The sequence below is a fragment of the Teleopsis dalmanni genome, chromosome 1 (assembly GCF_002237135.1).
Source record: "Teleopsis dalmanni isolate 2A chromosome 1, ASM223713v2, whole genome shotgun sequence".
Taxonomy (NCBI): Eukaryota; Metazoa; Arthropoda; class Insecta; order Diptera; family Diopsidae; genus Teleopsis; species Teleopsis dalmanni.
This window is the reverse complement of record NC_051846.1, coordinates 145,755,983-145,771,990: the sequence shown is the minus strand read 5'-3', so window position 1 is coordinate 145,771,990 and position 16,008 is coordinate 145,755,983. Positions and strand designations below refer to the sequence as shown.

Below are 16,008 nucleotides of genomic sequence, written 5' to 3'. Positions count from 1 at the left end.
CAGCAAACGTGCAATCGCGTAGCATGTTATCACCAAAAATAGCCTTCTGTTCTGCGTAGACTTTCTCTTGTATGTCCTTGTGTATGCCGAGCATACAGAGTGCAAAACTAGATCCAGCGGAGGTAGTGTCATGACCCTTAAGGATGTGAAAATTAAAGTGAAAAAAATAAAAAAATAAAAAACTGCTTCTTTTAACTTACTTCGAACATAATAGTATTCACTTCATCCATAATGTCCTTTTCGTTCCATTCAATTTCAGGATTCTTTGCCATTTCAACCATGGCATCTAACAAAGCCAAACGACGTTTGGCACCTGCAAGCAAAATTTCAAATAAAATTGTGGTATAGTTGTAAATTCAAGTCCATTTTTTTGCAAATTTCCAAAAATACTCACCAACATCATTTTCATCGATGTCATCCAAATCGTCACGAAGTCCTTCGTTTTTGTTGAGTGCCTTTTGCTTAGATACATCATCAACTTCTTCAATAATTGCGCGATTTTCGGCACTAAAGTTCTGCTTACGATCACTAACAACACGTTTAGTCATTCCTAAAATGATATTCATCATCTTATCACCTTTCTCACGCAATTTGGTGAAATTATAAATCGCATCTAAACGATAGAACAATTTGACTTGACGTTTGTGTATAATGTCGCACATATCCACAACGGCTTGTGCGTATTCGAAACTCTTATTGCCTTCTGGTATTTTTTTCACACCCATAGCTGTAGTCAACAAAATCTCCACAGTAGTTTGGGACATATAATCATGCACATCAAAAGATTTTCCAACTTCTTTACGCATACGATCCACCACAGCCTGTGAGTGTTGCACAAATGTAGGTACAAAGCTCTTTAGGATACTTTGATGGAAGGTTGGAGCAATCATTTTGCGATGATGACGCCAATGGTCACCTTTGCTGATCAAAAGACCATCTCCGAACCAAGGTTTAAAGTAACGATATTCTTCGGCTTTTGTTAAATGATTATTTGTACTGAGTATGATTTCAATATCGGCAGGATTGGTTAGGAGAATAAGCAAAACATTACCCAACCAAGCTCTTAAAGTTTCACCGTATTTATTGATATAGACAATACCACGCTTCATAATCTCTGCAAAAGGCAATTTATATCATTCTTATATTATTCTTACAAAATTAGTTAAGTGAAAGGTTACCCGCATTAGACAAGCCATATACCAAGTGAGCATTGCCAACGAGAGGCAATTCTGGTGGAGTTGGTATATTCTTGGTCATCTTGTATTCACGTGTATTGCGATGCCAGTATTCATAAAGTGCGATCACAACCGCTGTACCAATAAGCGCAGTTATTATTGGACTAAATCCAGTCGCGCCTCCCGCTTGATTAAGCGTTTCCTTCACAGTTTCAATGGACATTTTGTAATTTGTTTCTTATATCCTTTCAGATCTTAGTCCTCTTCACTATATGAACGGTTATATGAAATTTCTCACTCCGATATAACAATTGTAAATCACTTCAATATACACTTTTAATTTGATTTCACTAAAGCCGCCGTCCTGTTACACGGACAGTTCCAAACTGAGTTCAAACCAGACTGTACCTTGCAATTTTATTAATTCGAATCGATTTCTGCATACGTAATTCGGTTTCGACTAAAAGTCAATTAATTCATTAAATCCATTTGTTATGAAATTAAATTCTAATTTAGTTTTTTCGTTCTTTGTCTTTAGGTTTAGTTTGTCGCATTTTATGGAAATTACCACACACATTGTTACACTCGAATCAATATTCATTTCGAAAACTATGGAACTATGGAACTGTGGCAGACACTTATGTCTTCTAGCGATCACGTCATTGAAGTTATATGAAAAAATCAAAGAAATAAAATTAATTAAAATTGAATTCATTTCACTTAATTTTGTAAATTTTGGTATTACAAATATTTTTGCAATGTCAATATAATATTATTTAACAATATTTATTAGTTAATGTATAATATTAACAATATTTTGACTAACAAATTATTATACAAATCTACAAATTATTATATAAAAAAATAATATATTAATATAATGTTATCTAGGTCAACATGTGCTGTTTTTCATCACTATTTGAAATAATTTTGACCAGACAGTGGGTGCCTTCTTTAAAGTGTTTACACTGTAATCCTCTTGAACCATTTATTAAATGGCGATAAGGTAGTTTCCACTGTATTTAAAAAATCATATCATAATCACGGGATCATAGGTTATTAATTAAACTAGTATTACGAGTATGTGAATTCAACAATGGAATATACCGATTATAAACAACTTATACATCAAGGTCAGTTTTTCCTACTACACACTTTCTTCGCTTATGCTAAGATCACACTTGTTAATCACAATTATCCATTGACATCCATGACATTTCCAATTCTATTTCAAGTCATATGATTATTTTCAAATTCTAATAGACTAGATGGCAGACTCATTCTTCCTTTTCGGACATCACAGTAGTTATCGTCTTTTAAATCGTTTCTATGCTATTTTGATTTTCATCATTGCGGTGTTCATCTCTGTTAATACGTGGACATCCAATGGTGACTAACAGTTCGCAGAGTTTTGAAAAAATGATCCAGGGAAAAAGAGAAGAAAAAGTCATCGTCGAAATAAGTACGATTTATCTATGAGGCCAAAAATCCACCTTTTTCTAAGAGAGCTGTCGAAAGCTGTGGAGAATTGTATATCGGTTGAAGAGAATCATGTTACTGAATTAAGTCGAATTTTTATGTATAAAGAGGTTCGCTAATAATAATTAATTAATCTATAATTGTAAAGCACATAGAATTTAAACTAGTCTCAATCTCACTAGTATTCGAAATATATAGTATAGTTCTAATCACGAGATTAGGTAAGGTTGAGTGGGCTTGTGCTGATAAAACTATCAATAATCCCACTCGGAAACATACCTATATTGCCCATTGTGATGCTCTTAAAGTTGCCTAAAAAGGTCGCCTTACACTATCTGCTATTATCTGAATGTGCTATACTTGGTTATACTTTTGTTATACTTTTTAAACCGTTGATCTTCAAGATATAACTCCGGAGATTCAAATACTTCACTTTTGTTATCTTTATCAGGCCAGTGAAGAAACTGTTTTCACGACATTGATGTCTGTAGTCTACAAACTGGTAGTAGTCCCACATAAAAACAAGTTATTATTAGTAGTGAAAGGGATAGTAAACTGCGACCTAAAATACCTATTGTGCACCTTATTCAGAATAGAGTGCTTCTCTAAATCCGATTTCTTTCATAAAAGACAGTATAGAGCCTGTATTTCCTAGCCTTGAATACCTATGCTCCATGGAATACCCTCCTAGGTGTTTCTTTCGCTTGTGCATCAATGCTGGGCATTCCCCTAGCACATAATATGCGATTTCCCTCTTTTCTCTGCAGTATCCAACTGTAAGTCTGAGTTGGATTAGATTCCCAATTTTGTTAGGTGATTAATCAATCTGCAATGACCGGTTAATATTCCGGTAATAATTCGTAAGTTATTCTTTGTTAGTTCTATGTAATCCTTGAAACGTGTTAGGTTGTAAATCCCTGAAAGCATTTCGGATTGAGATAATCTTGGTAATTCTTCTCAATATTGTTCTCTTTCCTTTTTCTCTGCGCCGTTCATAAGAAGGAATAGAGTTCCTTTGCCTAGACCACAGAAAGGTCTATCATTACTAAAGCCGCGCATCTACTTGCGAATTTGTCTGCTACTTTATTACCTTGCACCTGATTGTTCCAGTCAAATATGTTCAGCTTGTCAATGCACTCCAATATCAGTTTGGATGTTACCTGATATGGCATGAGTGCCATTATAGCTGGCTGACTATCAGTCAGTATTGTAATACCATGATTCCAGTTTTTGCGTTCAATGTTTAAAATGGCGCATCTATCAATCTTCACTTGAAAAATGGTTATATTTCTTCCCAGTGCTTCGAAGTATCTTTTGCCTGGTCCATATACATCAGCTCCAGCTCCTTAACTGGTGAAAAAACCGTTTGTGTACCATCTTATCATTAATAATTAAGTAATTATTGAATTCTATATTTTCTACATTGTAACAACCTCTGCAGAATCCGCTTAACGGAATACATCACCTCTGCATCGTCATTACAATGGCTCAGTACACATTCCTGTCTTATCAGAATCATAAGGTTATAACAATCTCACGATAAGGTCACGCAGTCATCACGATTAGACCACAGTTAATGTGAAAATAGCTGGTACGTGATGTTATGAATGTAATAGATTATGTAAATAGATGTAAATGGAATGTAAATAGATTATTCATTAAATGTAGTGGCGTATATATAACAGACAGTTTAAACTCCACATCCCTTTCAAATCTAATTTACACTACGTATTTTGCACTTGATATAGTAGATTTTTTAATTAAATGTTTTGATATGAATGTTTTCATAAGTTTTCAAAACCCCCTCCCCTTAAATGAGTCGCCATATACCTTCTGATTGAATAATTGACACATGTGTTTTTAATGAAAAATAATGACTTAGTTTTATAATTTAGGATTTAAAAAAGTTATTTGCATGTATCTGTGACTAAGATCGCATCGAGTACTTTCTCAATACCGGAATAATGTTCGGGTACTATTATTAAGCAAATTCGAAAGCTGATATCTCATTTTATGTGTAACTGTGATCTTTAAATAATCACTCTCCACTTGCAAACATCTATAGTATAACATTGACATACTTAATAATACTATCATCCGATACTTATATGATCTATTATTAAACATTTTTTTTTACTTAAAAGAGGGAACTAATACCAAACCTCTTGTTTGAGTGTTTAACTAATGTGCCGCATAATAGAGAAAGAATTTGATAAATTTAGCAAAGCAAAAAAAAAATAAATTTGAGAAAACGAAAATAAAACTTCAAACTCAAGACAAAGAAGTCTGAATGTGAATTGAAGCATTTGAGCGCAAACTTCCTGTGTAGCACGCGTAAGTGAAGCACATCCTCAGACACCGAAACTCAAAATAGAATCTAATGCCAGATACACGTCCTCGCACTTACTCCTGGACATTTGCCAAGGAGTACGCAAATGAATTAAGCATAACAATGCGCACTTTGTACCACAGAAAGTGAAAACAATGAACGAAATTGAGAGGAATATCCTTCCGGCGTCCACCTTTGTCAATGGAACAGACACAAAACACGCAGGATGTGCGCGTTCAAAGCGAACAAGTGTTCATTTATTCTTTTTTTTTTTGTTTTTTTTTGGTTTTAAATTTTATAAATATTATTGTTTTGCTTTTGTTTATTTTTAATTTTACTTTTGTTGAAATTTTTACAATAAAAAAGCCATGAACTTTACAGACGAACAATTACCTGAGATGAGATGATCTTATTGACTCGATCATCTCATATCATCTCAAATCATTTATGAAACAGAAAAATAGTCTTATAAAGAAAAATATGAGATAAAAATTTGGGATGATTTCAGAAATAAGGATCTTCACTAGACAAGGGATTTAAAACTAAATAAAGTTAAATTTTCTTGCTTTCCCGAAATCGCGATTTGGATCTTGTTATCTTTCTCTATTTTAAAATATGAGGAGTTGATTAAACAAAAAAATAGAGTACTAGTCACAAGTGGTACATGAAATTCTTTTCATTGACTACACAGACTCATCTCAAGGACGTCCAAAACTGGCTAACCAACTGACGCATTCACGTAAATGAGCAAAAAAGTACACATATAACCTTTACACTTAGAAAAGATACTCGTCCACCCGTAACTCTCAATCACAACATTATACCAGTATCCCAAAGCATTACATATCTTGATATTCATTTCGACGGCCGATTTAAATGGAGACAACATAACTATAACCACAAAAAAAAAACACAAATAAAACTAAAATTCCTTAAGTTGTATAAGTTCTTTGTCTTCTTATTTGGCACTATTGTCCTTGGCCTCCCTCACGATCTGCCTCCGTCTGTCCCTATCTTCTGCTATTCTCTTTCAGTTCAGTACTCCAATCGTTCTTGCATCACCATACACGTTCTCATCCCATCTTATTCTTGGCCTACCTCTGTGCCTGGTTGTCATCGGTAACTTGTATGTATTAGTTACTCAATAAAAAATCAAGATTACAGCTTGTTCATAAAGTCCTGTTATATAAAACTATGATTAAGTCCATATGGACTTACGGAGCCCAACTCTGGGGTAAAGCCAGCGCGTCAAACATCGATGTTATCCAGCGCATTCAGTCAAAAATACTTCTTTCATTAACAGGAGCCCCCTGGTTCCTCAGAAATTGCATCATACATATGGACCTTCAAGCGCCTCTAGTCAAAGACGAATTTGCCCTCCTACAACAGAAATATGACACTTAAATAATGGTACATCCAAACCCACTCGCTCAATATCTTACCAGAACAAGAAATATATCCCGTCTTTAAAGATCGAATTTACCGGCATACCTTTAATGCATCTTAAATGTATTACCACATTAAGTTAAAAATTTTAGAAATAAAAAATTAAGAATCTTTACGCTTTAAACAAGGAAAGTTTAGGTAGAGACATAAACTTTGAATGAATATTTTTTGTATGTAAGATTTAAGTAATTATTATTAGACTTTTTAATTGATTCAATAAATAACAAAAAAGGAAAGAAAAATTGATTACACAACCCTGTTGTTGGCATTTTTCAAGTGAAATTCTAAACTTTTGAATCCCGACATACTCGAAAATTGTGCTATATCGACATACAGTAAAAAATGTAAAAAAACCAAGCAAAACAAATTGTAACACAACATATATTAGATCCATTAGAGTCCGGCAGAACCTCGAGGTTAGAGGCATTTAATACCAATTGAAATTTCAGATAGGGTAAGTCCTTGTCGTGTGATTTCCTAAAAATATAATGTTGGAAACGATAATTCAAGTAGCAAATTTCAACCATTCTGGGGCACAATGTTCTACAAAAGTATGATGGAGCTTTCACGTATCGACGAGATTGATTCTCATGCAGTCAGTGCGGCATTCTAAAACTTAGAACAATAAGCGAAACAAATGGGTCTTATAGTAAATAAGTAAAAAAAAAAACAAAGTACTTTCTATCAACAAACACATCTGCTGACCAACGTGGGACTGATGTCACTGCCGACAACTATTAGTTCGAAATTACTAAAACCTGTTTATTAAGGAACCAGCGCAAACCCAGAATCTCCTACCATTTCCATATAAAGAGATTGTCCATATATAATATTTTCGATGAAATTATAAGAATATTTTATTTACGTATTATTTTTATAGCGAGCTTCCCATAAAATTAATCATGTAAAATATTTTAATTTTATCATAGCATACTTTTAGGTGTACATTCATGAAATACATTCGAATTAATTCTCTTGAAAACTGTTTCTATCAATAAAAAAACTTCAATTTTAATAATTAATTTATTTTGTTTCTAAAAATATATTTATTCTATAGAAATACTTCTTAATTCTTTAAATTTTAAAATATGAAGTATTGTTTTCAATAGAAAGGTTTTTATCGCACAGTAGTAAATTACAACAATAAGATTTTAAAATTTCTGATTAATTGAATTTGTTACTGACCACACATCTATTTCGAGTATTGCCAAGTACCCATCAGTGGTCTTGGAATTATTTCTTATATTCAATTATTCGTGAATAATTTTTTAAAACTGCAAGTACCAAGCGTTGAACTCGTGCCCTGCCAAATTTGAAGCTCAGAGTCAGTGTTCATTAGCCAATTGACCTAGACCCGTACTTGACTTATATTTTCGAACTTGGAGTTTTCTTAATGTGCTGTGGGAGTTCATTAACAAATATTAGAAGGAAATCATAAACCAGTTCTCGAAAATATTTTAATCGATTTTTTTATTTTTAATTTTAACTCCATATCTTTAAATTATTGTAAAGAATATTTGAAACTTTATGCGGATCTTGAGTTTATGTGACAATACAGATTTCATTTTCAACGAAATGTTGGACTCGGACGTCCTTTTCCTACGTAAGACTTCCTACTAGTTATGCATTCACTTATTTGACTTCTTCCGATTTTACAATGATATCAGTATTTAATGCAGCTGTTTAAGTTCCATAAACTTTCGTTTAAAGTAAAAATTCTTATATATAGAGACCTATATACCTCAATAGTTAATATTGACCGCTTGTAATAAACACATTGCATATAGATCCAGTAAAATGCCCTGCCAATATTATGAAAATGGTTGAGCACCACATTTTCAACAAAAATGTCTGAGTACAGCTAAATAAACTTAGGAAGATTTAAACTCTTATCATATTGACATTTTTTTCTTCAAACTGGATATTTCTCGGTCCAAGCTGAACATATCTTATCTAAGCTGGATATTTCTTTTCCAAATTGTACAATCAACCTACCAGTCAGCTACTTCAACTAAAGCATATCCTGCTCAGCACTGCGTTATCGCTGCCAAGAGACTACTGCCTACTAGAAAGACATGATGTAAGACTGAATCCACCATATAACGACATTTGTGGTATTATACATCTGTGGATGCAGAGAAAACTGTACTTTAACTCATGTTTCCGTGTACATCGTTCTGTAGGAGAAAATTTAAAATTCAGGGCCATTTTGCTTACTGACCTGATAGAACTATCATCTTTGATAATGAGGGACTTGGTAAGTTTATAGATTTGTCAGTTTGGTTAAGTTTTACTTAAATTGAGAAGTCGCGCCTTTCCACGTTGTTCGTACGCTGATTATTGCGATCATCTTACGGGTCCTTTGGTTTGCGTATGAATAACTCTACTCCGTTGTACTGCAAGGGGTTATTATTTAAGCTAAAGCGGATTTTAGGCAATACATTGCCACTACAACCTAACGTAATCTAACCACATTATTAATAATACTACAATAACATAGAAATTAATTTTAAATAATTAATAATAATTATTATTACATTTTCAGGAATTGATTGTTATATACTATGACAGTAAACCTAAGTAACCTTCTACCTACGTGCGTACTTAGACGGTTTCAATCTATCACGACCATGAAAAACTAAGGAAGGCAAGTGTAGAAGCAATTAATTTTTATAAACATTTATCGAAAATATTACATGATTTTAGAAATAAAATATTTAACAATATTAAACAAGAATTAATTTGACTCTATTAAAAATTCAATAATAAATATAAATAATATTTTACAATAAAATTACAAATTTGGGATCCGAAATCTTGACTATAAGCAATTATTTGTGATACATTTTTTGTGACTTTGTTTTATCCAAAATATTGAATGTTTACAAAAATAGTTGATATAAATTGGACCCAATCACAAACGCAGGCTTCTATACTCTTAACAAATAACAGAATTAATACCAAATTTACTTTTTATAAATTAGACAATTAAAAAGTTACTGACACACAAATTGCAAGGCAAAAATATTAAATTGTGAATACACTAGACTTAATAAATATATAATAAATTAATTATAATAGTGGCAATTAATTATTAAAACATTTTCTTTTTCACTGCAGTGTAGCGTTCCATATAGCTGTCATATCCATCGAGCTCCGTAAACTGTTTGTTATTAAAGAGGTTACCATCGACAGCCAGATTACATATTTTTGATTCTTTAAGTATATGTGGCGTGAAAGCTGAAGCCTGCAAACAATTTTCTTCCAAACGCAATGTTTTCAGTTTCGGACACGCCGCTATATTTTCCGATAAGGATGATATTTGATTTTGGTTCAAGTTTAACTCGGTAATGTATAGTGTGCCCACTTCATTGGGCACGCTCGTAATTTGATTCCGAGACAAATCCAGTACATCCAGATGCTTGAGTCCAGACAGCATGACAGGAAAATCTCGAATTTGATTATGACTTAAATTTACGGTTTTGAGATGACTACAATTTGCTAGTGTCTTTGGAATCTTAGTTAGAAAATTATCCATAACCAATAAAACTTCTAATTTGATCAAATCGCCCATTACATCCGGCAGTTCAGTTAATTTATTTCCGCTTAAATTTAAATGTTTTAACAGCGTAAAGCGACCTAAATCGTCTGGAATCTTTTCGAATCTATTTTCTGACAGATCCATTGTCTTCAATACGTTGGGATAAGTTTTAAGCTGCGGCGGAAATTCCTGTAATCGCTGTAAGGATATTTTCAAAATACCGGTCTTTTGTGCAGTCTCCAAATGCTGTTTTATTTGTTTATTCCCCATTTTGATTATTAAAAATTACTTTTTGATTTAAGCGCAAAAATTATAACAAAATAGTGCACGGAATATTGTTAATTAGAAATTAATTGTTGACAGTCACCTGTTTACTTTCGTTTCATCAAAACATGAAATTGTTATCGATAACTTCGAGCTGTCAAAATGCGCAATGTGTTCGGAAATAATTTATAACTTAAAAATATATTGGATATCAGTTTAATTAACGCATAAGGCCGTGTGCGAATTCGAGTAAATTGATGATAAATTGAGGGAAATAACAAATTATGTCGGTATGGCAGCAAATGTTGATATTTACCAAAATTTCGAGTAGATAGAAATTAAATTAGATAAAAATTAGGTAAATTATGTGTTACCATTGTGAAAATTTTATAAGATGTTTAATAATTAAATTAATAAATTTGAAAACTATTAACCAAAAATAATAAATAAGTACAATAAATAAATAAATAAATATTAACATAAGTGCAGTGCAAAAAATCCCTAGGAAATGTCAATTTACTTTACTATCAATTTGTTCGAACACACACTATTTACGTGATTCCTAAATGTTTCTCTATTATTAGTTATTAGTTAAAATAAAACTTACTGAAAATTTTAACTAAAAATCGCCTTATTTATTTTCCCTTTAGATTGTGATTGTTTACTGTTCAAACTTGTTCTTAAGTTCCCTTTTGTCTTCTAAGAACCGACATATGGGCAATTTTTTGTCAAACCGCCATCCAAAATATTTTCATTTTTTTCTAAAATAAGAACTCAGTTAAATTTTACTCTTTATTTAATAATATTTACTGCCCATACTTATCAAAGTCCAACACTTCCTTTGGCTTTTAGTAATCATTGAATGTTTGTTGATTTTAAATAATTTGTAATTTTTTATAAAACATTGAAAGCAAGTAATGTTCTTTAAAAAATCAAACAATCATTCAACTCGATTGTTGAAATGAGAATCAATTCATTATTAGAACCTATTGTTAAATAGGGGGCGGATTCATACGATTATGTTACTTGCATGTTCTTTTTATACAATTTTACATCAATTGCAATAAAAATCATTACCCTAAAGCATTACGCCTTTAAACGAATTTTAAGATTGGAAGGTCAACCATTAGATAGCAGGAACCTAACAAAGCAATTTCTTACCTTGGTTATTTAGTAACAACTGAAATTCTATCTTAATTCCACATTTTTGACGATATGAACCAAATTCTTTTGCAAAATATTGCATTACTACGTTTTTGGAAGTATCATCCTCAAAATGTTATCATAATAAACTTAAAATGTCCCACATCCGATATAACTATGACGCAGGTATCGGCATGCTTTATTATTTTGCAGTTTGAGTTTTTTCCAGTCCGTATTGAACTTCCGTCAGACTTTCGCGCCACTGGTGTATAAGAACCTAACAAACGCAGATTAACTCTTTATTTTGTCAATACTTATTGTAAAAGTTGTATCTCATATCTTTTTAATAGTCGGACTGCAGATTAGAAAGAACGGGAGATCACTGGAACATGGTTTTAAAAAGATGCGAAAGATGCTTTCGCTAATTATGTGATGCGAAAGCTTGTTTGCTGCTGATCAGCTATAGCTCCTACTAACCAACCATACATCTCCTTTTCTTCATCTCCTTTTAACAGAAAATAGGGAAGACATAAACCAGTTCGTGAAGTAAATACATTATAACCTATAAAATTTATTATTTTAGGATGCTATAACGCTATGCAAAGAATGGAGCTAATCTACATATTCTTACATTTCAAATCTGCACGTGTATATTTGGGTTTTTTTTTTTGTAATTCTTTTATTATTTCCCTTATATTTTGTAAACTGTCTAATTGTATTGATCACTATTGATCGACCATCACTACTTGTTTATATGTAAAACCAAGGGATGTGTTTTTTTATGGGCGTGCTTTGTCTGTTGCAAAATTGATTGAACGAAAAATGAGTTTCTTATCCATAATTGCCGCAGAACTGGCACCCAATAAACCTATTATAGAAAAGCTTGCCGAAAGGGTAATTCTTGGCAGATTAAATGATGTGGTTGGTTCACGCAATATACAAACAAGCACCAGCTAAAAATTGCACAAAGCCAGGCTCTGAGAAGACTGTTCAAAGTTCCATGGTACATTAGGACAAATGACATCCTCAGGGAGATCAAGATTGATCCCATTAAAAAATATATAAAGGATAGAGCCCTGAAATTATTTGCAAAAACTGACAGACTTACCAACACCGCGTTATCGAATCTCAGAATGGTTACAAGCTCCTCTAGGAGGTGTGCAGATCTGAGGTCAATTATTGCTTAGTCTGATGAAGTGATAAACAATAATCCAGTCAAGGTGTAGAGAGGGGTTTTGAAGAAACCTCGAGTTAAAAAAGAGTATAAGTGCTTAATTAAATATATGTTATTTGGCTCATAAAATATTAATTTAAGTTAGTTTAAATAGCATTTTATGCTTCGCCAAAGGTTTTAGGTGGTTTTAAATCATGAGTTTTTCCTATGGGCCAATAGCCCTAAGCGGATTCACTAGGGATCGCCGGTATAACCTAACCTAACATAGGTTACTCTGACTGATTAGAAGTTACATATAGATCTAAAGTTTTCGGACGAAAATATCTACTTCAAATCTTTATTATATGCAAATTTGTAGTAGACATTTTTACGAATCTAAGAGAATTTTAAAACTTTATTGACGATTCTCTTCCCAGTGCATGTTTAAGAATGTTTGTGGAACAGATTTTAGATAGATTTAAAAACATACCCAATGCGCTGTTGTATCTGTGCTTTTTTTTTGCAGTAGGTGGAAAGCATCGAAAGCCACAGTGTGGTGAGACTTGAACCCACTAAAACCACCTCTTAGGAATGAAAGGAGAAGCTTTCCACAATAATGTGGAAACTTCATTCCAGTAATCATGGGAAAGAGGAATGAGAAAATAGATTTAGATAGTTCACTAGGTAGAACTAGGCTCATCTAAATCAGAAAGCAAGGGCATGAACTAGGTAGGAAGGGCGTTATAGAAGGGAAAGGGGTTACGGCTAACTAGCGGTTGTTGAATCAACAATATACTTTGTGACTAGGGTCACGAAAGCCGCGGTTATATAAGGGGATAGTGGAGAGGTTATGGTCCACTTCATTGAAGTAGTGGGTCAGGTATTGAGGGGGTTACAGCGCAAAGCTACAACAAGGTCTTCTGGAAGAGTGAGAGGAGTAGACACGTCGGGGGGAAGGTCATGGAGCCGGGTGAGATGCCTACGGGCGAGTGACAGAAGATACTCGTTAACACGAGTGATCTTGGCGTTGTTGTAGAGAGTTGATATGGAGAAGTACTTGCCATTACGCTTGCGAAGAAGTTTCCGCTCAAACAGGCGTATTCTTTGCATCTGAGCGGAAGTGATGGCAGAGGGAAAATTATAAATTAAAATACTAAAGTTTGTATTAATGAATAATTAGTTATTCAATATTTAGTTTATATTGAATGATGATACCAGAAAGGATTCTAAAAGATCCAAAGGACAACAAAAAAAACACTAGATTATATGTTCGTTAATAGTTTATTCAAAAAATTTATAAAATGTAATGATAATAAAAAAGTGTATTGAATTTACAAAATTATAATGAATTTATAAAAGTAAATCAATTCGCAAAAATAAACTTAATGGATACGATAATATTTATTCTTATTCTATAAAATCTTTAAACAAAAACAGATTCATATTTTGGTAAATTATTTCAGGAACATATGGAATGTCCTCATAGGAAAAATATCTACAACATTCGAGTTGTGAGGTAAAGTACACCAAACGAAAATGGAATCTAAATGTTTTTGTTTGAATTAAATTCAAATTTTTGATATTTCATTTGTTTTTTGTTTTGTTTTTTATAAAAAAATATTCAAATTAAAGCAAATAGTTAGCAAAAGTTTGTTCATTAAACTCAAGTATGAGGTATTATTTTAGCACTTATGTTACCTCAGTGTGCAACAAATTAAATAAAAAGTAAATTTGAAGCGTCTTTAGCGCCGTCAACTAATATAAAATAAAAATTAAATGGAATTATAAAGAAAAAATGTACTTAATATTAGATATATATATATGTATATAGATATATATATACAGAATGTTTTTTTTTATTTCTTACAAGAAATATAAATTCTTCTCGAGTGCAGTAGATGGAGCACGCATGATGTTCTCACCTACCAAGAATGCCAATTTATGAGCATATTGACACACTGCAGGTACGCGGCAGGTACCAGCCCAATTATAATACATGTGAGTCATTTTGTAACTAAGCATTTGAATATGTTCTGGCTTGAAGCCTGTTGTATCGTGTATAACGTTATAGTTGGTAGGAGAGACTGTACCTTGGAATACAGACTGCGACACTAAATAAAAGTCATAACGCTCTGGTAAAGTAATAATATCGTCCACAACGGTACCAGGTGGAGGATTGCGACCTTTAAGAAAGTATCGCGTATTGATTCTTTTGGATACAACTATAAATGCAAAGCGTGGTGGTGCACTTCCCTTGCTACTATATATTTCGTCTAATCTATTGACTAGAGCTTTAACTTCATGGTTTACAACTTGGTGCAGCTGACCATCACCAACTCCATCGCGATAAAATACTATACGTTCAGGCAAGCATTGATGCTCCTCCAGATATGCTCGTAAAGAGTTCGCTACACTTAGCGTTAAATAATTTGATAATTCTTGGCCTTTTACATGTTCTTGGACTGATGAATAATATCTCGAAGATTTCCTTATGTCCATTGTTGAAACAAATGCGCCATATGAGTTATTTTTATTTTTAGTTGAATGACATACATCAAAACCGCATGTCATAATACCAAGATTAGGCATATCAATCATCCATGGAATTCCGCGCAATTTAGCGTTCATTTGAATGACAACCTTCGTTGCTATTGACATTAGACCAGCCGACTTTTCTGGGCGTGGTGCAATAACCTTCATAGTCACAACTTGTGAAGCAACTGCTCTATCAACGCAACACTTTTTCTTAATTACAGCATATCTGCAAATCAATAAATAATATCAATAATGGTGTTATTATTTAGAAATATTTTATATTTACTTTTCTTCGTTGGGACTGAAAAGTACCGCCATAATGATCTGCGGATCCTGAGATGCAGCAACATCTATAGCTGAAGCATAAGAATTATTTCTGTCATCCTTCATTTCGATACTGTAAAATAAAACAAAAAAGAACATTAAAAGAGACATCAAAATAGCTGAATATGTAAATACTATATATATCGTAATTGTGACATAATAATGGTAGATAGCTGACTTTAAATGTGATCATAAGAGTTACAATTTAGAAAAATCATCCCAAGATTGGTCGGATCTACGTCTCAGAACCACTCGCCAATTTCGACGACCAAGTGCCGTTCAAAACCCCACAAAGAGATTTCACAAGCAAGTCTCCGCAGGTTAGAACAACAACAAAATCTTGGTATACACATGCATATATCTTAGACATAAGCTCCTTTTGGAACGAAAATCTGGGATTGTTTTTTTATGTGGACTCTGATTAGGTTCAAGATTAATACCTTTTACTCTTCTCACATTTCATCGCTTTCCCATTCTATGCCATTTCGTAAAATTTGTTATGATTTTATTAAATAGTTTTTGAGGTCGGGTCGGTGTTGATTACAACTTTAACTCCAACAACAAATAATAAGCATCCTATAACATTGTACGATCATTGTATGAAATTCAGATAGCTTCC

General features: G+C 32.8%; 3 protein-coding genes across 3 annotated transcripts in view; all 3 read right to left on the bottom strand.

The window, feature by feature from the left end:
* LOC119666392 (cytochrome P450 4g1-like) overlaps window positions 1-1,573 on the bottom strand; it is a 6,699-nt gene extending 5,126 nt beyond the window's left edge. The window contains exons 1-4 of the mRNA XM_038075671.1: window positions 1,179-1,573; window positions 395-1,114; window positions 201-313; window positions 5-136 (exon numbers count right to left, since the gene is read on the bottom strand). Of these exons, the coding sequence (XP_037931599.1) occupies window positions 5-136; window positions 201-313; window positions 395-1,114; window positions 1,179-1,398 (1,185 nt within the window). The 5' untranslated portion in view covers window positions 1,399-1,573. The remainder of the gene's footprint in view (window positions 1-4; window positions 137-200; window positions 314-394; window positions 1,115-1,178) is intronic.
* A 7,608-nt stretch (window positions 1,574-9,181) lies between these two features.
* On the bottom strand, window positions 9,182-10,982 carry LOC119667325 (leucine-rich repeat-containing protein 57-like). Its single transcript, XM_038076616.1, has 2 exons — window positions 10,842-10,982; window positions 9,182-10,426 (listed from the first exon to the last, which is right to left on the bottom strand). The coding sequence occupies exon 2, from the start codon at window positions 10,238-10,240 to the stop codon at window positions 9,524-9,526; it is 717 nt and encodes a 238-aa protein (XP_037932544.1). The 5' UTR covers window positions 10,241-10,426; window positions 10,842-10,982; the 3' UTR covers window positions 9,182-9,523.
* Window positions 10,983-13,802: 2,820 nt separating this feature from the next.
* Window positions 13,803-16,008, bottom strand: part of LOC119666391 (protein aubergine-like) — an 18,986-nt gene continuing 16,780 nt past the window's right edge. Inside the window, exons 4-5 of the mRNA XM_038075670.1 lie at window positions 15,352-15,462; window positions 13,803-15,291 (exon numbers count right to left, since the gene is read on the bottom strand). Coding sequence (XP_037931598.1) covers window positions 14,394-15,291; window positions 15,352-15,462 — 1,009 coding nt within the window. The 3' untranslated portion in view covers window positions 13,803-14,393. The remainder of the gene's footprint in view (window positions 15,292-15,351; window positions 15,463-16,008) is intronic.